Below are 23,368 nucleotides of genomic sequence, written 5' to 3' on the forward strand. Positions count from 1 at the left end.
CCATTGTCAAGCAATCATACTCCAATAAAGATGTTAAAAAAATAATAAAAAACAAAAAAAAAACCTTCTTTTTATTTTCAAAACTTCTCTTTGTTATAATAAAAATACTTCTAATAAAACAGATAAATGTTTCCTAAAAAAAAATAAAAGTCTGGTACTGAAAATATATTCCCAAATACAAGCATTGTAATTTGTTCTTTATATTTCCTTAACATTATTCATGTTTAACTTCACATATTTTGGGGTGTTATTTTCTCTGCTTAGAATGCAATCTCTGCTCTTGTCAACCTGTCAAAAACCTATTATTCTTCAAAATTCAGTTTTGGTGAAATGTCTGTTATGAAGGCTCTCTGATCCTCTCCCTGCATCCCCTGACATCTACAGTTTTAATCATCTCTTGGTCAGTGCTACTTCTGTATCTCGTATGTTTTTGTACATTTTCAAAGCATCTTGTAATTTATCTGCTTGTCTGTGTTTCCCCTCCAGGCTGTGACGTTCTTGAGGACAGGGACTTGTTCACTATCACTGCAATTCATTTTGTTATCCCCAGGGTCTACCACATTGCAAGGTACATGGTAGGTTCATAGCAAATACAAACATAGGTGCAAATTCATTCCACATCTGACACCTTACCTGCTCCTGAGGGCGGATAACCACTGTATTAAAATCAGGCCACCTGTCCACCAGGGCCTTTAGCTTGAAAGGGTTTCCCTGGTTCATGTGGAAGACGGTCCCATAAACCTGCAGTATCCGGACAAAGTAAGAGGGTCAGCTTATTAGGAAGGGATGGCAAAGTGCCTTGCGTTTGATCAGTTCAAAGTTTGTTTCTATGAAATGAGGGTAAGTACCTAATAGGGCATTCAGTTCAATCTTCAGGTTCTACTAGGTCCTAGATTTTGGGGTCAAACAATGAGAATATTATATGAATATATTTTAAAATCCAGAAAAATAAAATGAATAATTTAAAAATCATCTACTATCACATTGCAGAATTTAGTGTTCTCTTTCCATTTTATTCCATTTATTTACACATAGTTTTTAAACATGAAATTACCTAATACATATTAATTTAACATCTATTCCCCCCATACATACACATACACACTATACTATGAGCATATTTCCATGTTAGTAAACACAAATCTACATAGTTATTTTTAACGACAGCATAATAGCCAATTATATGGAAGGACTCTAATTCAATTTTACTATCTCTTATTGCTGGTCATTTTAGTGTTTTCTAATTTTTAACAGTTTTTCTTCAATGAACATTTTTTTTTGCAAAAATCTTTGCAAATATGCCTGATATTACAAATTCTAGAAGGGGAATTTCTGGATCAAACGTCTACTGCAGTTTAAAGATTTTCTTTCTTACACACATCTCCAAATTACCTTCCAGAAAGGTTAAATGAACTCCTGCCTACTTAATAAGTAGAGACAGAACATAGTATTAAGAACACGAGCTTTGGTGACCAAGGTCCAAGAACATCACATATTGGGCAATCTGTTTAATCTTTACTGCACGCATCGGTTCAAACATTGGTGCCCTCAAAACACCGAAGAGGCTGAGAAAGAGAGATTCTCCAAGCTAGAAGGGACCCTGCGGTTGTGGGGAGGGGAAAAACAGTAGTACACACTAGGGCAGACCTCAGGACCTAAATGCATTAGAAACATGATGCTTCAGCAGATGGTATGGAAGGATGCCAAAGACCAGGGACCAATGGAATGGTGAATATTTCAGTGACAAAGGCCCACACCTCACCCTGTACCTCCCTACCTTTGCCGTGAAATGTTTATGTCAGACTAAGGGGAAAGAGGGGGAGGCAAACTTTGACTTTACTGTTTTTTTATAAAATTATTAAATTTCTGGGGCTTCCCTGGTGGCGCAGTGGTTGAGAGTCCACCTGCTGATGCAGGGGACACGGGTTCATGCCCCGGTCCGGGAGGATCCCACATGCCGCGGAGCGGCTAGGCCCGTGAGCCATGGCCGCTGAGCCTGCGCGTCCGGAGCCTGTGCTCCGCAACGGGAGAGGACACAGCAGTGAGAGGCCCGCGTACCGCAAAAAAAAAAAAAAAAAAAAATTATTAAATTTCTGCCATCAGCAGGGGCTCAATATAGAAATTAAATGCAGTTTTAGGGAAAATAAAAAGTAATAAAAATACATTTTTTAAACATTGGAGTTTGGAACCAGTGACATTTATATATCACATTTCTGTGCACATGGTAGCAACACTAAGCCAGAACACAGTGATGCAGGCAGCCACTACAAATTGAATGAATTGGAGTTAACATGTGAGATAAACCTATTTATAATAGTTTCCACTACTTTGAGAAAGAGATGGGCTGTCCTCAGGCCATGATACACAAATGTTTCTTTCACTTGAGACTTTAGTGAGTATTGAATGCGAATGAGTTTTAGGTCATACATTTGTAACAAGAACCATTCCTACAAATATTCTAGATTTCTACTTATGGGAAAAAACTATGTCATCAAAGAATCAACTGAGTAGAGAGGAAAAGAACCATATTTACTCATTAAAACCAAGGATCTCATATTGTGGGTTTCTTTGCCTCACAAGAGAGTTGGCTAAGGCTAGTAGTGCCAAGAATTTTCTCCAAAAAGTTGGGATCCACTTAACACAAGAAGTAAATAACAATTCAAACATCAGAGATCTACCCTATAGAGATGGAAGAAAACAATTTAACCTGGAAAACTTTTCAAAGCAGCCACTCAAGATAAAAATATCTCAGTCCACAGAGCACCTAACTGATTTAGTAACTCCCCCTCCTAAAAAAAATACAAAAGACTTTTGAGTTAGACTTTTGAGTTTCTGTTGAGCACTTTGTATAATTCCTGATATTTGGTAAGTGTTCCAGAAGAGTTGGCTATAAATTTTATCATATTTTATTTAATCCTCCCAACAGCTCTGCAAGGTAATCATAACCCTCTTTAAGGTTGAGGAATGTCTACCGAGAGTATTTACTTTCCGGTTTTACTCATTTTACATGCAAGAGCACTGAGACTTAGAGATGTTTAATTTTTGCAGTGTTACCCAGAAAACAATGAATTTGTGGGGTCAGAACAGTCTGACTCCTGATCTTCTTCCTCTCGACAGTTCCCTACCCTACCTCAGTCAGAAGGATCAGTGTCTCTGGGCTACACTCAGCACTCATGGCTGAGTCTACACATGATCCCTATGCAAGGTGTCAGAGCACCAGAAAAAAGTAAAAAAAGGTGTAATATGATGCTATTCCTTCCAGGTTTCCCATCAGCATGATCAGTGTAATTAACTATACGGAATTATACATCATATTCATGCTGCCCTGAGAAGTCCAGAGCTGTGATTCATCAACAAAAGAAAATGAGATTTATTTTAGAGACAAACTTTGTAAATTAACAGTTTATACCTAAGGTTTTTTGTTGTCTCTTGTTTTTTTTGGGGGGGGGGTGCTTATAAAGGTATTGATTTTTAATTTTTAATTCCAATTGTTCATTGCTAGCACATAGAAAAACAATTTTTGTATTATGTATATTCACCTTAAAGCCTTTGCTAAACTTAGTTATATATCTAGGAACTTTTTAGGGTTGCTTTTTGGTAGATTCCTTAGGATTTTTTACATTACACAATCATACCATCTGTGAATAAACGCTAATTTATTTCTTTCCAATACATATGTCTTTTATTTCTTTTTCCTGCCTTATTGTACTGGCTAGGATATCCAGTACCATGTTGAATAGAAGTGTGAGAATGAATATCCTTGCCTTGTTACCGATCTTAGGAGGAACATTCACTCTTTCACTATTTAGTATGATAATAGATGTAGATTTTTCCAGTATGCTTTTTATCAGGTTGAAAATTCCTTCTATTCCTAGTTTGCTGAGAGTTTTATTTCTATGAGGAATATTACATTTTATCAAATATTTTTTCTGCATCTATTGGGAGAAGATCATATGGCTTTTCTTTTTTAGTCTGTTGATATGGTGAATTACATTGATTGATTTTTGAATGTTGAACCTGCCTTGCATTTCCAAGATAAACTCCCCTTGGTTATAGTGTATTATCCTTTCGATATATTGATGGATTTGACTTGATAGTATTTTGTTGAGGGTAATCTCTGTTCACAAGGGATGTTGTTCTGTAGTTTTCTTTTCTTGTACCCACTTCTGATTTTGGTATCAGGGTAATTCTAGACTCATAAAATGATTTGGGAAGTGTTTTCTCCGCTGCTCTATTCTGCAAGAGTTTGTGTAGAAGGGGTATTATTTTTTCCTTACATGTGTAGTAGAAATTGCCACTGACACCATCTGGGCATGGAGTTTTCTTTGTTGGAATGTTTTAAATTACAAAATCAATTTCTCCAATAGATATAGGACAATATAGTTTGCATTTTTCTTCTTCAGTGACCTTTGGTAATTTGTGCTTTTCACAGAACATACATTGTGAAATTTATGAGCTCAGTATTGAAAGTAGTGTATCCTAATATCTTTATAATGTCTATTGTGTTTGTAGTAATGCTCCCTGTTCTATTCCTGATATTTATAATTTGTGTCTTCTATTTCTTGGTCAGTTTGGTTAGAACTTTACCAACATTATTGATTTTTTTCACTGAACCAGAGTCTAGATTTATTGATTTTCTTAATTGTTTTTCTCCTCTCAAATTTATTGATTTCAGCTCTTATCTTTCATAATTTTCTTAATTGTGTTTGCTTTGAGGTTAATTTACTCTTTTTTTTCTAGTTTTTAAGGTAGAAACTTAAAACATTGATTTGAGACCATTATTCTTTTTTACTATAAGCACTTAATGCTATCTATTTCCCAGTTATCACTGCTTTAGTTGCATCCCAAAACTTTTCAAAAGTTGTATTTTTATTTTCCTTCAACTAAAATATTTTCTAATTTTCCTTGTGATTTTTAAGCATGATTTATTTAGAAGTGTATAATTTCTAGAAATTCAGGTATTTCCCAGACACTTTTCAGGTTTTTTTAATTTTGAGTTTAATTCTATATTGTTCAAGGACATGCTTGGTATGATTTCAATTCTAAAATTTTTTAAATTATGGTCTACTTTGGTAGATGTTCCATGTGCACTTGAAAATAATATGTACTCTGCTGTGGTTGTGGGAAGTGTTCTATAAATGCCAGTTAGTTCAAGCTGGTTCATTGTATTTCATATGTAATAAGTTCACATATATTTACAGGTTTTCTGCCTATTCTACAAATTGCTGAGAGAGGAATGTTGAAGTCTTTATACCTGTGTGTTTCCCTATTTCTTTTTCCAGTTCTATCAGTTTTTGTCTCAGGTACTTTGAGCCTTTGTTGTTGGGTGTATACATTTCAGCCTTTCTTATGTCTCCTTGATGAATTAATGCCTTTATCATAATGCAGTGGCACTCTTTAGCAATAGCCTAGTCCCTCTGCAACATATATTATTGCAAGAAAAAACACTTCTCTATGGTATAAGATCACTTCTTAAACACAATTTCTGTCTCACCCCAAGTTAAAATAATAATCCTTTGGGGTTTGACAAAACAGAAATTGACCAGTTATTAATTACAAAGAAGAATCATAATGGTTAACTTTTCATCAGGCACTTGATTGTTCGGGAAGAATAAATTACACATTAACTTTGCCAGTTCTGGACAAACTTCCAGTGTTATATAACATAAGAGTTGAAAGGGCGCAAGGGAAAGTTTTTGGGTCATCACACAGCAAAGAACATAGTGGATTCAAATCATAGCATTGCCACTCACTATTGCTGTGATCTTGGTCAAGTCATATAAGTGAGCCTCTGTTTCCTCTTTGGTTCTACAGACATGATGTACCTGCCTTGCAGAGAGATGATGTAAACTAAATGAGATGCAAGATGAGTGAGTGTCTGGCACAGAGTAGGTGCTCAGTGAATGCTTGTTCTCTTTCCCACCTTTTTATGAGGCTGTTGCTAGTCCTTTTTTCCCTAAGAATGTTCCACTCTCACCTTTAAGGACTCAGGGAGGCTATTCCTCAAGGATTTCTCTAACATCTGCAGCAGTTGTGGGCCTTGTAAGTGGAACATCTTGGCAGGTACCTTAATCTAAAGAGAGGATCAAAAACCAAGGGATGAGAAGTACTGCAAGACATACAAAGACACCTAAGCCCTGTTATCCTGGAAAACAGCAATTGCTAAAGAAACCTCTCCATCCCCTGTGTGTTTTTGAAATGTCTTCCTGCAAAGAACTGTCCTTCTTCCGTTTGGCTTAGTAAGACTCACCATGTCCCCCTGTTACCTATGACAAGACCAGCTACTAAGCCTTCAAATTCCCAATCTTCAACAAATGAACAGCTCATACAACTCAACATCAACCCCACCCCCAAGCAACCCAATTAAAAAATGGGCAGAAGAACTGGGTTCTTTGTAGCCCTGTTTACTCTTCCTTCATAAATGGTTAGCTTGACTGTTTATCCCCACTGAACCATCAGAACAAAGTGTTCTGATGTCTTAACAAAAGTTATCGGCTTGAGCGCACATTAATCAAGCTTCTCTCCTCCACACAGGGCTCTGCACTGTGACCTACCCTCAGCCAGAGCCAACACTGGCATTCAGAATGATCCTCCATGAACCTTGCTTACTCCTTTCCATAAAAGAATAACCATTTCCTGCCTGACCTTTCAGGTGTTTGTAGATGTTATGGTCTAAGAGTTCTCCTGTTGAAATAATACCTTCTTTCTATTACAGCACTCCTTTTCCCCACTCTTGAAATAATCCTTTCAAATAAAGGCTCTCCTTACCGAAGTCTGGCCTTGATTTTTATTCAACGGTATCTTAGTATGGCGTCATTATAATTGAAATAGACTTTTGTGACTAGCCTGGAAACCTAAGTATTGATTTATTCATCCATGCAGTCATTCACTTATGCAATTGCTCAATAAATATTTATTGAGAACTCACTGTCATCTCAACAAACGTGGTGAGTGTCACCTCAGCTAGACTGAACTACATTTCTCAGAATTCCCTTCTCTACACATTTCCAGTTAGGGTGGGCCACAGAGAGATTCCTAAGGAGGACCTGGAGGGCAGAATTGAAGCAGCAGGCATTTTGCAGCTAACCTCACGACCCAAGGTAGGGGCTGGGCTGGCAAGTGCTTCACTCTCCCCAGGTCTGCCTTCAGCTTGTCTGTCACCTGGCCCAGTTGTGGGTGTTTAGCTCCTTAACAAAGGAACCTGGCCTCTGCGGAACACCCATTCTACCAAGGTCAGTGTCAGTAGGACTGACAAAGTTTCTCTGGCCCCGTGAGCCTCAGCTTATACTGTGGGTTTCAGCTTGTTCTTTCTCCCTCTCACGTTCCTTTCCCAGCTACCTTCCCTGTGTACTTCAGTCTTCAGCACCAGGTGGGAAGAAACAGCCTTACAGAAACAGCTGAACTAGTCCACACAATTGCATAAGGTCGAATCCCTGTAACAAATCTACTTTTCCGCTTGGACCCTGACTGATACACTTAATTTTGATCAACTAACTCTCTGAGCAGCTGTGAGCTTAGATTTCCTGTCGTTTAAGCACTCATAATCTAATAAGGAAAATAAAACACGTACACAACTAACATATGCCCCATAGAAAAAGCTAACTTATCCCATAAATATGCAATTACAATGCTATAGAATTCATGACATTTTGAAGCAGCCATTTTGATATGCTTTAAAATATAAATTATCCTTCTCGTTTTTACTACCAAATTATATTGAAAACGAATTCAATCACCCTATGCCCAATCCTCACCTCTTCTTGAGCCTTATCCCATCCCTAAACCTAAGAGTCTGATGTGTATAGTATATATTACTATGTAATATAAAGCAGCATTTCTACCTTTTGACTCACTGTATGAAATTAGGATTATCAGAAGAATTGGATCATAACATGCTGACTAAAAATGTAGACAGAAGACTGTGGCAAATCAAATGTTCTGCCTAAGGCCTATGAGATTCACAAAAGACAGAGAATACTTCTCAGTGGAAGCTTATAGCGTTCTTAAAGGAGATTGCACTAGAACTGGCCATTGAAGAGAGGATGGTGTTAGATGTCAGCTGCCATATTCCTGGGAATGACTGGCTAACTCTTTCTGATAAGAACTATGGAGAAAGTTCTTGTTAGACTCAAAATGGCATTAAACTTGGAATATGCAAAACCCTGTAGATATTAGGAGAAAGTCGCTGTTGTTTAAACTCATTTATTTACCTATGTTTCTGACTGTTCTTTTAAAGGTCATCCCTGGTCTATTTTTGGTATCCATGAATTTAGCTCATCAATGCTAGGAAACTGACTTCAGCTGGTTTCTTCTCTACTTACTTTGGATTCCCAACTCTCTGGTCACTGTGTTCAGGGCCTGCTCCTCTTCAGCTCAACCCTTTGGGAACACTGGTCCTTTGGGATGAGCAGGTAGAATCTGTAGTTGGAGAAATGGTACTAGTATTATGTTTGTGTCTACTGGTAGTCATGCTCCAGTTACCAAAGACTTCTTTTCATTTTTTGATCCTGCTGTTTTAACATGTTGGAGAATCTTGGACAAATTAATGTTTTGATTTTTCATATGTGTTCCCTTTTACCTGGATTTGTTGTCAGTTATCTGGGGAGAAAAATAGTCCCTTCATTTAATCAGGAGGTCCCTTCATGATTTGAGGGGAGGAGAGTCTTGACCAGAACCACTAAGGGAGTGGTTATCTCTCTTTTCTCCCCACCTTTATTGAGATATGATTGACATATAATGTTCTGTAAGTTTTAGGTATACAATGTGATGATTTGATACATATGTACATTGCAAAATGATTACCACAATAAGGTTAGTTATCACCTCCATCACATCACGTATTTCTTTTTGCATTGTTGTGAGAACATTTAAGATCTACTCCTTAGCAACTTTCAAGTACATAATACAGCACTGTTAATTATAGTCACCATGCTACACACCAGATCTCCAGAAATTATCTCATAAAGGGAAGTTTGTACCCTTTGACCAACATCTTTGCATCTCCTCCAACCTCTGGTCACTTGCAACCACCACTCTTCTCTGTTTCTATCAGTTTGGTTTTTTTCAGATTCCACATGTAACTGAGATCATAGCCTATTTGTCTTACTCTCTCTGACTTTTTTCACTTAGCATAATGCTCTCAAGTTATCCATGTCACAAATGGCAGAATTTTCTTCTTTCTTATGACTGAATAATATTCCAATGTATAGATATACCACAATTTATTTATCCATTCATCCATCTATGGACACTTAGATTGTTTCCATGTCTTGGCTATTGTGAATAATCCTGCAATGAACATGGTGGTGCAGATGTCTCCTCAAGATAGTGATTTAATTTCCTTCAGATATGTACCCAGAAGTGGGGTTACTGGATCATATGGTAGTTCTATTTATAATTTTTATAGGAACCTCCATACTATTTCCATAGTGACTGCACCAATTCATAATCCCACCAACAGTGCATTAGGGTTCCCTGTTCTCCACATCTTTGACAACACTTATGTCTTGTCTGCTTGATAATAGCCATTTAAACAGGTGTGAGGTATTATCTTATTGTGATTTTGTTTTGAGCATCTTTTCATATACCTATTGGCCATTTGTATGTCTTCTTTGGAAAAATGTCTTTTCAGGGCTTCTTTGCTCATTTTTAAACAGGATTAAATATATATACAATATATATATTTTGCTCTTGACTCGTATGAGTTCTTTACATATTTTGGATATTAACCCCTTATTGGTTTGCAATATTTTCTCCCATTCCATAGGTTATTTGTTTTGTTGATTGTTCTTTTTCTCTCCATAAGCTTTTTAGTTTGATATATTCCCACTTTTTTTTTTGTTTTTGTTGCTTGTGCTTCTGTTGTCATATCCAAAAACTTATTGCCAAGACCAAGGTCAAATTTTTTCCCCCATGTTTTCTTCTAGGAGTTTTATGAATTCAAGTCTTAATACATTTAGGTCTTTAACCCATTTTAAGTTAATTTTTAAAGTTTTGTTTGTATCTTGACTGTAGCTGCTGTGGGCAGTCACTGTGACTGCTAAGACTCACTTAAGTTCTGTAAATGATTTTTTTTTTTTTTTACTATCAAGGTAAAGTCTATTAGTCTCCTCTGTTGTCCTTCTATTCCCCACAAGACCATAGAATATTTCTTTAACTCAGTATCTGATTTAACAACTCCTGCCTTTCTTCATTTTATTTATGCTCTACTTCCAGAAGACCTTCTAAATCCAGCTTTTGCTCCCGTTTCAAAGTCTTACTCAAATTTCAGTTTTTCCCCTATTGACTCCCTCTATTTCCTCAATCCAAACAAACAAATCACTCTCTTTTCTGCACTCCCCTAAATTATGTACATATTTCAATCACACAACTTGTTACAGTAAATTGTATTTTGTCTTCTAGATTATCAGTCCTCTGGGCAGGGCCTCAAATGATTTATTTTATTATTCTCAATGTTTATTACACACAGTAAGGACTCAATGTCTGTTTAGTGATTGAATATACTATGTATTTGTATCAACATAATCGATTTAATCACTCTGCTTACCAAGGGGGAAAAAACTCCTTCATTCATTCAACAAGTACTTGCAGAAGGCCAACTATGTTCTGGGCATGGGAATTTCTACTAGTTGCTCCTTTGAAAAAAGGCTCAGACCAGAATAGAAGTACCTGTGCCATATCTTGGAAAGTATCAAGACAGTAGTAGACATGTATCATTTCTAAAGACTAATCAGACATTAGAGAGGAGCATTTCACAAAAAGATTACATGAAAATATGAAAAGTTCAATTTGAAGCCAGATTACTGAGGATATTAAAGTATCAACAAGTACATTTGGGAGAACTTTCTGCACATGTATGCACACACACACTGAAAACACAAATATGGTGTTCAGTAAATATAGTTGACTAAAACTGGGGAGATTCATTTTAGTGGGTTGCCAGCATTGATAGTGGGCAAAGTCCTATAGCGCACACTTTGAAACCTTTGACAAAGCCATTCCAGTACTGGGAATTTATTCAAAGAAAACAATTCAAATGAAGAAAAATACTCTGAAAAAGTTTGTAAAGCAATACAATATTAAGTAACAGGGAAGTATTGGACACAATCTCAGTGTCTCTCTATAATTTACATAAATTATGATCTATCATTATTTTACTACTCTAAAACCCATTAACATAAAAGTTATATATATATGTTGTCATATGAGACAATCTTAAAGATGAACATGAAAAGGATAAAAATGACAGTGCAAAAATTCTAACTAGCTATAAAGTCTTTTTCTGTGCATATTTACATAAATCATGTAAAGATAAAAAATTAGAAGGAAACACCAAATATAGGGGCATTACAGCTGAGATTTTTAAAAATTACATTCTTTTTTATGGTTTTAAATTCATATTTAATATCATCTGTATTATAATTCTTTCACTAGAATCTACCTTGTCTCTTTGACACTTTAAACAGGGTACTTAATTTCCCTGGCCATCATTTATCCAAGGGGGAAAAAAATCTGACTATGTAACTTAGTATGTTACTAGAGGATTAAACAAGATCATATTTGCATAGTATGTCAACAATCTCTGTTATATACTGAGACCTGAACCAGCCTATTCCTTCCCAGATGCTATTACATTTTCTATCACCCATCTACCAATGGCAAGCTCCCAAATTGCTCCACATTTATCAATTCAAAATAAAAGCCTGTCTTTATCCAGTGAAAAACTTCTCATAGAATTAGGATACTGCCGTACACACAGTAGATGCCTGATACCAGTTTCTCAAAGGGAATAGCTTCCTTTTCATCTGGCATAATTCTCAACACAGATGAGCTCAGAAATTCTTATCCACATCCAACAGTAGCATTTTGATTTATTCCATTCAGTGCGGAAACAGAAGGAGATGAGGAATCTGAGAGCAATGATCCTTTGTTCTCACCTGCAAAGCTGTCTTCTCATTCAATCTCTGCAGAGGTCCTCAGAAAAAAAGAGGCGGCCGATTTTTCCAGAAGATGAAATATGTCTTCTGGGTATAGTGGTCTTGAAAAGTGTACTTTAACCTGTTTGATCCAAAAACTGCTGAGCTGAGGTTCGTAATAGAATTCACGCACCAAGCTGCATGTCTGTCGGTGGAGTGCGAGATGGAGTCCCTCCCTCCGGGTCCCATGTTCAGGGACATGGCTCTGTAACATTGAGACATTGGCAGAGTGCCTCCTGAGGCTCTTTTTCCAGAAGGCTGAGCTGCTTTCTGGTCCTAAAGGTCCTGCCAACACTCAGCAACTCTGTCTGTGAAACCAGCTGGCTAAGAACTGGGAGGCAGGTGGATCACTACAAGAAATACCTATTTCCTTCTCTCCCCTTTCATAAATACCTGCAGCAAAAGCAAGGGACAACTATTGTTTAGATTTGATGTATAAATCAGAGCTCTTTTTTTTTTTAACCATAAGTAAAGAAATTACTTGGAAAGACTAAAGGGTTTAGAATTCTCCCCCTTAGAATAAGCTCAGTAAACCTCAAACAGAATAAACAGAAGGAACACCACACCTGGGCATATATTTAAACTACTGAGAACCCCATTTAAAGAGATAACCTTAAAAGTAGCCAGAGAAAAAACATTTTATACGTAAGGGAATAAAAATACAAATAATGGCTGACTTTCAGAAGTTATAGAGTAAGGTCTAGAAGATAACGTTACCATATCCAAGCTCGTACCGCTCACAGCACGATAGGGCAATAAATCGAGAGACAAGTTGTTGGGGCGAGGAATAGAAACTTTATTTGGAAAGCCAACAAACCAAAAAATACTGGACTTGTGTCCCAAAGAACCATCTTGCCTGAGTTAGAATTCAGGCTTCTTTTATACTAAAAGGAGAGGGACTAAAGCCAAACATTTCCTGGTTCCAGTCAGTCTATGGAGAGGATGTGTTAATTTCTTCCTTCCTGCAGTCATTCACAGGTGGGCCTGGTCAGGATGTTTCTTGTGAGTTTAACAAAGGTATTTTAGCTTAATGTTCATTACCTGAGAAGCAGGGTTCCCAGAGATGGGCCATTATGTGTAATTTAAACTTATAGGCAACATCCCTTTAGTGATTAACTTGTAATAGAATACAAAGGTTCTTTCCTATTACAATAAAATAACATTTTTAAAATGCTGAAAGAAAAATAACTCTCAACCTAAAATTCCCTATCAAGCAAAATATCCTTTCAAAATGGAGGCAAAATATAAACATTTTCAGATAAACAGGGCACATCTGCCCTACAAGAAAAAAGTCTGTAGGCCAAAAGGAAATTAAATTCAATGACATTTTTGGAACTGCAGTTAGAAAGGGAGACCATTGAAAATATTAAGTGGTTTAAACCTATGTTTCTTTTCTTAAATTCCTTCAAAACAATTGACTGTTTTAAATCCAAATACAATAACTGTATACCACAGAGTTATAGCAAATGTAGAAGAAAATTATTTACCAATAGCACAAAGGGGGGAGGCAAATGAAATTATGTTGTTATTACATTGTATTTGAAATGGAGTAATATTAATTCAAGATAAAATCTGATAAGTTAAGAATTCATATTCATAATTATTAGAGAACCACTGGTCTGAGCCATCAGAGCATGACATTCTCCTGGAAAGTTTAAGTCTGGTTGGAATTTCTCTGTGTGTATCTCTTCCATGTTAACAAGACCCTGTACTGGCAGCCAAATCAATCATAAAGAGAACCAACCTTAGGATGAAACCAATGGTGATCAAAGAAAGAAAAAGAACCTGGTTCCTTGATGACATCGTTGGGCTTGCTGATAGGCACCAACCTCAAGCCTGGTCCACATTTGGACTCTCAATTTGATGAGATAACAAATTTCCTTATTACTACAGCCATTTTGAATCAGGGCTTTTTTTTTTTTTTTTTCTTACTTTAAGCCAAAAGCACCCAAACTAATATACCATGTGACTATATCATGGAATCATTTAAATTGTGTTTATCAAAAGACTTTAATAGTATGGGAGGGCTTCCCTGGTGGCACAGAGGTTAAAAATCTACCTGCCAATGCAGGGGACACGGGTTTGTGCCCTGGTCCGGGAAGATCCCACATGCCGCGGAGCAACTAAGCCCGTGAGCCACAACTACTGAGCGTGTGCCCTAGAGCCCACGAGCCACACCTACTGAGCCCATGTGCCACAACTACTGAAGCCCGTGTGCCTAGAGCCCGTGCTCCACAACAAGAGAAGCCACCGCAATGAGAAGCCCGTGCACCGCAGTGCAGAGTAGCCCCCACTCGCCACAACTAGAGAAAGCCCAGGTGCAGCAACAAAGACCCAACACAGCCAAAAATAAATAAAAAATTTTAAAAATAATAAATTAATTAATTTTTAAAATAGTATGGGAAATATGTATGTCATAACAGTAAGTATAAAAACATTGAATACAAAATGTTAATGCTTTTCCTTCAAGGGTTAGATACAAAGGGATCTAATATTATTTCATAAGCTTCTAATATACACCAGACACTGTGCATGTTAGGATGTATTCTTTTTTTATTTTATCTTCCCAACTACTCTATGAAGTTTCATTCATTCATTTATTATTTATTTATTCATTATTTACATTCATTCATTATTCATTCATCAAGTGAGTATTGACTGATAAGCCCCTAGCTAGGGACTAACATTTCAATATGTTCTTTGACTTCATGGAATTTACTTTCCAGTGTCGAGGAGGAGGCATGCATCTTACAAATAACTGTACAAATATTTAACTGCATTTGGGATGAGTTGTGTGAAGGAGATATACAGAGTTTTAAGAGAACATGCATCAGGAGAAATGGATCTAGCTAGGGTATTAGTGGTGGATGAGTCATGGAAAATTTCCCTTCGGGAGTCATTCTTAAGTTCATATCTGAATGCTGCAGGAATGGAGGTGTAGTGAGGTGTTTTCAGTGATGGGGTAAGAGTAGGTGTAGAGAACCAGTGGAAAACCTGAGGGAATTAGACTGGATAGCTTCTGAGGTCTGTTGAGTTCAAACGTCTAAAGATGTCTTAATAACTTCTAAGCTTTGACCTTCACATAATAAGTCTCATTAACTTATCAGACAAAAAAAGGGGCAGGTATGACAGAAGATGTGTGACAAATATCCCTTGACTCCAGCAGACTAGGATGATTTGGGGTCACTGAGGGGCCCACCTGAGTAGGAGTACATTGCCACCGATGCCAGCTGCAGGAAGCAACTCGGAAACCTGAGTGTTTATTGATTTTTCAGGGTCTGTTCATCTTGCTCCGCCACGTGTCCATAAAATGAAATGCCTTGCTCAGTGAAGGATTTCACCATGTGTCCTGTGACCTGCTCTTGCGAAACCATAGTGGTGGAGATCAGGGTGAGTAAAAGCCATTCTCATTTCTCAGGGCTGCTCCATCACACTCCAGAAAATGGAGTGGGCACAGTAGGTCAGCAAATGCTGGATGCAGCACTGGACATGACTCAGAGTCCATTCATTCAGACCAAATTTCCAGTTACTGTTCACCAGCCCTTCATGGGAGACCTCTAGCAAAGACATTTTGAAGCCCATATTTTCTCTGCAAAGAAAAGTTCCCAACCAAGAACCATATGATATAGAGATGAAGAATTTTTTGATTCTAGATCATTCTGCCATATATCTTGCACAGGTTTTCCTTCATATCTTAACTCAGTCATCCTATACCCAAATTCAACCACAGTCCCTCAAATCATATCCCAAACTAGCCACTCATAGGTGTGATACCCCAAACCAATCTATCCCAAGATGTCCCTCCTCTCCAACACACCCCAAGCAACTCTGCCCTCTGCCATTTTAACTCCTTGGACTACTGAGCAAGACAGTTCAGTAGACAGAAGTGCCCAAAATCTATTCTCACCCTTCTTCTCCATCATTTGGACTGGATGCCTCAGAAAAGGTTCCAATTTGATTTTTTTTTTTTTGAATCCTTGAGTTGGTTTGGATCTCACCCAAAAAGAGGTAGGTTTCTTGCAGAGTCCATTTGTATTAACTCTGAAGCTACACTCCTTATCACCTGATCCAAACTCCCCTGAAAACCCTGACAGATAAAAATAAATAACAACATGGAATATTTATAGAAAGTTCATGTTCTAGGCACTGTGAGAAGCACTTCTCATGCATTATCTGTTTTAGTCATCATTATAATTCTGTAAAGAAATTTCCATTATTGTCCATTTTAAGATGTGATAACTCAGGCTTAAAGAAGAACCAGAATGCTAAACAAAGGCTACCTGATTCTAAAACCTGCTGTTAACCCTTGCTTCTATAACCCTCAAAAAGAGAAGAAATGCAACCTAGGCATTAACTCAAGACCCTTCTCTGTTGCCCACCCCACATACCCCTGCAACTATTTTACGGGCCAAGAGTTTAATTTTAGCAGATCTGGAAACTTTAAATAATAAAGTCCAGCCCAATTCAGCCAGTTTACCATAACTGCTTACCACTGCCTACTCCTTCCTCAAACATACACATGTTTTGTCCTTCCTTTTTCCTTGTTTTAATACTTAAAGACAAAGTTAAGTATGTGTATACTTACTTACACATCCTTAAGGTAGAAAGGTGTTCAGTGAACTGAGAAAGGACAGGTACCTGGCAAAAATTCAAAATACTTTATTTTTCTTTGTTTACCCTTTCAATGCTATTCTCCTAAGTCATCTTTTGGGAAACAACCCTTTCCCTTCCTTCTACTACTTTCTCAGAAATATTTCCGTGTCCTCTAATTATTGCATCATGGTCCACTGTGTCCATATTCCAAACATTTCCTAGTTACCCAGATCCCTCCTTTGCGCTAGGCACTGGCGGTGCAGACTAATTACGTTACACTATTATAACAGACTGATAATACAACTGCTTGTATCCCATTAGTTGTCCCACGCACACACACTCATTGCTTCTGTTTTCACCAGCTGACACTTCTAACTATGGCTTTAAATGCCCTTTCAGGTAGATTTTGTTTGTTCAGTCTTTTTACTTGACTTCTATTATTAGAAAGATTATCTTACACAATAAACTCTGAGCAACTGTCCATTTTTATTTTCTTCCTTAGCTCCTATTATCTGTCATTCTGTGCTTCTGGATTTTGGGTCCTACCTAGCCAGCTTGCAAAATAGAATTAGTAAGGAAGAGAGGGCAGCTAGTATGATTTCTTAGGGGGCCTCAACTTCTCCCATCTTGTAGCATACACTTTTTTAAAGCTTGGCTTATAAATGCTCGATCTGTGTACCCTGAGATAATACTTATTATTTTCATGTGAACAAATGAACATTTATGCTAAATTATCGTGAAATTTATTGAGCAATACACATACTTTAAGATGTGTGTCATATTCTTTTGTTGCAGACTTATTTTCAACATGAAACTCCACATAATGTCAGCCTTTACCGTCTATAGTACACAGGAATCAACTTACAATCCACACAATTTGAACAAACACGGAGACTGAGATGGAGAACTCTTCTTCATCCATCTTTCCCTGGTTACCTTGGATTTGGAAGGCTTATTTCAGCCGAATTGTCTGAGAATCCAGGATTTCTTGGCGTTTCTAAGGTACCCTGATGAAGATGTGATGTGTCAGTATATAAATCCAAATGATCTGTCATCTCCTGTGTGGAATGAAGAAAGACTGGAAGGAATTGCTGCTTCCCTCTCACCCCTGCATCTATGCATCCAAGTCTATCCTTGTCTCATTTGGTCACAGAGCCAAGATTTCAAGCAAAATGAACACAAGGAGATTATAGAGAAAGAACTCTGTCTAAGGAGGTAGCACGTCCACTCCTGTGTCCCCAGATCCTAAAACAATGCCTGGCACATAGTGGGCCTGCAACAGATATTTGTTCAACAAACTTAAATCATTTACACTAATATAAATAACTGCCATTTATTGAGTGCTTGTCATGTACCAGGCACTGTGCTGAGCAATTTATTCACATAGAGGAGTATGATTTCCATTTCACAGTTGAGAAAACTGAGACACAGACATGATTTTTTAAAACACTAGGTCAAGTCTTGTAAATGTGTGTGAACCCCACTTAGTCTGATGTAAAGAACTCTCCTCAAACCTGCTGTCTCCATGTAGGCTCTAGAAGATATTTCCTTATTTCTCTTGAAATAAATTCTTTCCACTCTTTCCGTGATGATCATCTCTTCCCAGTTCCCTCATGGTTCCCTGTTTTTCCATTAACTTTACTTTTTCTTTGTCTCTCTCTCTCTCTGTCTTCTTGCTTCTTTTCTTTAGTTCTCAAAATTCCTGTCTTCCGCAACAATAAAGTCTTCCCTTAACTTTGCCACCCTTTCTAGATCCTTTCAGAGGCAAAGTTCTTTTTTTTTTTTTTCTGGGTTTTTAAATTTTTTTTAAATTAAATTTTATTTTTTTTAACATCTTTATTGGAGTATAACTGTTTTACAATGGTGTGTTAATTTCTGCTTTACAACAAAGTGAATCAGTTATACGTATACATATGTTCCCATATCTCTTCCCTCTTGCGTCACCTTGAATGACTCTGACATACTCTCCCCTGTGCCCCACAATTTGGTTTCTGTCCTTTTTATTCCACTTAAACTTATATTTGGGATATGAATCACCAGAACGTTCCTGTTCTGTGTATCATTTTATATTTTGCCAAATAGCCTGAGAGTCATTTGGTCAAATTCTCCTTTTTATAGTCCTTTAATTTACTCTCTAGGAAGTAGACAGAGTAGGGGATGCTCACAGACATTCCCAACTCCCCCCTTTAGCTCCCTCACATCCAGGGACTTAGGAAGGCTTCTTGCCAAGGACTGGTACACTTTTAGCAGAATCTTAGCATCTCACAATAGGAACATCTTGTGTAGCATTTCAACAGCCCTATGCCTTATTTATTAAAAAAAAAAAAAGCTCAGTAGAGTTCAGGAGAAAAGGAAATAAAATGTTAGAGGGCACAGAAGTAAAGGAATGCAATATTGTATGAGATGGACAGGCTATTTTAGTTAAATGAGACTTAGAGGTTATGATACCCTCACAATATTCAGCCCTCCTCCCACATGAAACTAAAACAGGAATTTAATTTTAAAAAAATTTTTTGTTATGGAAAATTTTGAATATACATGTAGTAGAGAGAATAGTGTAATGAACTCCCAGGTACTCATCACCCAACTTCAGAAATTATCAACACGTGACCAATCTTATTTCATCTGTATTTACCCTACTTCGCTTCCCTCTGCCAAATCAACTTAAAGCAAATCCTAGACATCATATAATTTCATTCATAAGTACTTCAGTATGGATTTTTTAAAATATGTTTTTATCACAATCACAATGGTACTGCACACAGCTAAACATATTAACAATAATTCCTTGATACCTTCTGGTTTCCTGGTAATGCTGAATTTCCTACAATTGTCCTATAAATTTCTTAACAGTTGGTTTGTCCATTTAGGGTAATTTTTAATGATGTGCCATTTTCACCATATGCATGGACTTTGGAGCATAGCCACCACATAAACTGTAATTTTAAGATAGATATTTTCACCAAAACTTTACTTTGCTGGCAGAATTAGATTTTCTTCCAGAGTAGAAATGTGCAGACCCCCTTTCTTATCCATCCCCACCTCTTAAATGGTGACCTTCAGTGACATTAATGAACTTTACAAAACAAAGCACTATGTTGTTCGCAGTCAGAAACCTTCTTGTCTTTTGTGTCCTCCTGGAGTCTGGCCTTACAGATAGGAAATCACCATCTTCAAAATGCAGAAATCCACATAGCATAATCCTGTACTTAGCTTCTCTGATATGTTTCCTTTTCAGGCTGGAGTTTGATATTCTCTCTCGTTTTTTCTTTTACAAGTTATATGGAACTGTCTAACTGACTCCTGAAATGCTGTCTATGAAATGCAACCAGACCAGTCTTCCAAGATTAGTGTCAGAACCGGGAACTGAAGCCAGGTTTTTAAATTCTAAACTTCCCATTTCTTCTTCCCTCCCTCCCTTTCCTCCTGTCTTCCTTCCACCCTTCTCTCTCTGTCTCTCTTTTATTTTTTCTTTCCTTCTTTTCCTCCTTCCTTCCTTTTTAATTGTCTACTGGGAAAAACAACACACATACCTCCAAATAAGAGCTTAAAACATAAATGCACAGTAAAATAAAAGATTATAAGGTCATTCAGTCAAGAAGTAGAACATTGCAAAAATTCCCAGAAACCCCCAGTGTGAATCTTCCCACTCACTAATCTCTCCTTTCTCTAAGGAGCCATGATTGTTACTTAATGGTCCTCACTTGCTAGCTCTTTATATTATTTTCATCTGCATATGTATCCTTATGCAATAGAGCCTGGTTTTGCCTGGTTTTGACCTTTATATAAATGAAATCATGTGAGACATATGGATTCTTGTGTTGTTCTTACTTTGTTCAATATTATATTTTTAAGATCCACCCATGGTATTACATGTAGCCATATTTGTTCGTTTTCATTGCTATATAGTATTCCATTTTATGATTATGTCACAATTTATCCATTTTACTATTGATGGACATTTTTTTGTCTCCAGTTTTGGCTTATGAATGAAGCTGCTGTGAACATTCTTGCCCTTGTTACCTACAGCAAAAGTACATTCATTTCTCTACAATATTTACCAGGGGTGGAATGAATGATTTGCATATCTGCAGATCCACTCAGTGAGGCCAAAGTGTTTGCCAAAGAGATTTTCCCAGTCTATATTCTAACTGTATTTTGAACCTTCGGTTAGGTATGTTCTGTTCTATTCTTCTCTTTTTTCTTTGGACTGATATTCTTTGTCATTCCCTTTATTTCTTCTCCTGTTTTAGTGGCTCTACTAGAACTGCAATTAATATGTCACAGTCAAATATTTATTGACACTTTTATCCTCCTCTGAGAAAATGTAAGAAACTTAGAGCCTTTTGACTCCATTTGTTTTCCCCTGACTTGTATCTACTGCTACCACGTCAGTTAATGTTTATTTAAATTTACTCATTTAGTTCCATCTTTGCTCTTTGTTCCTTTCTGCATATCTGACCTCCTCTATGGATATTATTTCCTTTAAATTTATTGTTTGTTTGTTTAGGACAACTGGTAGTGATTTCTCTCATTTTTGTCTGAAATTTTCTTTTAATTTTACTGTCATTCTCGTTTTTCTTTTATGTTCCCCACTAGATTGACATTTATCTTCAGATCTTTAGGCAACTGGTAAAGACAGCATTCTGCCCAGAGCATGTTCCTTTTATTCATTATCATTTTCTTTCCATTGTCATTTCTTGTCACTTGCAGCCAATTTTGGGGCCACTCTTCTGCACACATAGATTTAGAAGAAGTTAGTGTGCACAAAGATATTTAAAAAAAAAAAAAACCAGTATAACAAATGTCTGTAGAGGGCGAGCCTGTTTAATCAGTTGGCTGATGTTTTAGTTTCGGCAAGGTCTTTTCAGGAGTAATTATACATTTTCAGCTTGACTTTTTGAAACCCAGAAAAATAATGTAGGAATTTGAGATTAGGAAAAGCTTCTCTGGGATGATTGAATCTAACCCACTGCCCCTGGGCAGCTTCTTCTGCTTCACCCACTTTCCTAACTTTCAATAAGCACAAGCTATGCACCAGGAATTATACATTCATTATCTTATTTAAGTCTCAAAGAAAAAAAAAAGCCTATGTGATAAACTTTTATCCCTGCAGAGTGTAGAGGATAAGAACATGGTCCCTAAATCTAGTTTGTCTGGCTTCAAAGACTGGCTCTGCCACTCTCTGTGTTTCATTTTCTTTATATGCAAAATGGAGTCGTAACAGCATCTGTCTCATGGGGTTACTGTGAGGATTAAATGAGTTAGTACATGTGAAGCAATTTGGAGCAGCACCTGTCACTTTACAGGTGTTCAATAAGTGAACTTTCTCTATTATTTCAAAAATTGGAAATTGTCTTACCAACTGCTCATACCATGAAGCAAATCACTTCACTGTCCAGGCCTTGGATTCTTTGCTTAAGTTGCTAAACCTTAATGTATAGAAGTAAATCAATAAAAGTGAGGCATCTGGTATAGATACTGACAACAGAGCATGCCCTTGAAAAATAGTAACAGTTCTCCTCCTTCTTCTCCTCTTCCTCCTTCTTCTATTATTGGTACTATTACTATTATGTTGTTGGGTCTTCGTTTCCCCAAGTTGATTAATCTTGAAGGTTGAGGGGTAGATGTTTCAGAGTGAGGTTAGATCAAACTTTTCTTTGCTCATCTCTACCCAGAAGAATTGCTATGGGTAGGAAGGTGTCCCTCACACATCAGTCTGAGAACAGCCAAATAAGGTTTTTATAGTATAATCACATCATCAGAACATCATGAGAAACATTGCATCCCTCTCGAGCTCCTGGACTTTGCTAAAGAATCTGACTAGTGTGTCCATGGCTTCTTTGGGCCTTTTCAGCAGTGGATACCTGTGACCTCAGCCTTGTCCAGTGCCGGAGCCCAGGGCCTTCAGGGGGCACAAACCAGAGGGCACATGGAACCCACAGGGCCCACCAGCTACTCAACAAAACTGACCAGCTTCATGCAGAATAGGCAGTGCTTCAGCCCCTCTACACAGTGAGCCTGGAATCAGCCATAATGCTCTTAATCCTGGCATGGAGGGGAGGAAAGGAAAGAGAGGACAATGGTGAAAAAAAAGAGGAGAAAGAGAAAAGGAGGAATAAGAGAGAAGGAGGATTACTAGAGCTAATCAATGAATTTGTTAAAGTAGCAGGATACAAAATTAATGCACAGAAATCTCTAGCATTCCTATACACTAATGATGAAAAATCTGAAAGTGAAATTAAGGAATGGAGAGATATACCACGTTCTTGGATTGGAAGACTCAACATTGTGAAAATGACTCTACTACCCAAAGGAATCTACAGATTCAAAGCAATCCCTGTGAAACTACCAATGGCATTTTTCACAAAACTAGAACAAAAAATTTCACAATTTGTATGGAAACACAAAAGACCCCAAATAACAAAAGCAATCGTGAGAAAGAAAAATGGAGCTGGAGGAATCAGGCTCCCTGACTTCAGACTATACTACAAAGCTACAGTAATCAAGATAGTATTGCACTGGCACAAAAACAGAAAGATAGATAAATGGAACAGGATAGAAAGAACAGGGATAAACCCACGCACATATGGTCACCTTATCTTTGATAAAGGAGGCAAGACTATACAGTGGAGAAAAGACAGACTCTTCAATAAGTGGTGCTGGGAAAACTGGACAGGTACATGTAAAAGTATGAAATTAGAACACTCCCTAACACCATATACAAAAATAAACTCAAAATGGATTAAAGACCTAAATGTAAGGCCAGACACTATCAAACTCTTAGACGAAAACATAGG

The 23,368-nt window shown here is 37.3% G+C and overlaps 1 protein-coding gene across 2 annotated transcripts in view; it reads right to left on the minus strand.

Moving 5' to 3' along the window:
- The window catches only part of LOC102988322 (glycine N-phenylacetyltransferase), a 46,726-nt gene that overhangs the window by 5,462 nt on the left and 17,896 nt on the right, over positions 1 to 23,368 (minus strand). Inside the window, exons 2-5 of one of the 2 annotated variants that reach the window (XM_055078678.1) lie at positions 8,322 to 8,418; positions 5,978 to 6,073; positions 849 to 889; positions 634 to 741 (exon numbers count right to left, since the gene is read on the minus strand). In XM_055078678.1, coding sequence (XP_054934653.1) covers positions 634 to 720 — 87 coding nt within the window. In that variant the 5' untranslated portion in view covers positions 721 to 741; positions 849 to 889; positions 5,978 to 6,073; positions 8,322 to 8,418. The remainder of the gene's footprint in view (positions 1 to 633; positions 742 to 848; positions 890 to 5,977; positions 6,074 to 8,321; positions 8,419 to 23,368) is intronic. The other variant, XM_024133293.3, reaches the window with a different exon arrangement.

Source organism: Physeter macrocephalus, chromosome 16 (assembly GCF_002837175.3).
Source record: "Physeter macrocephalus isolate SW-GA chromosome 16, ASM283717v5, whole genome shotgun sequence".
NCBI classification, from domain to species: domain Eukaryota; kingdom Metazoa; phylum Chordata; class Mammalia; order Artiodactyla; family Physeteridae; genus Physeter; species Physeter macrocephalus.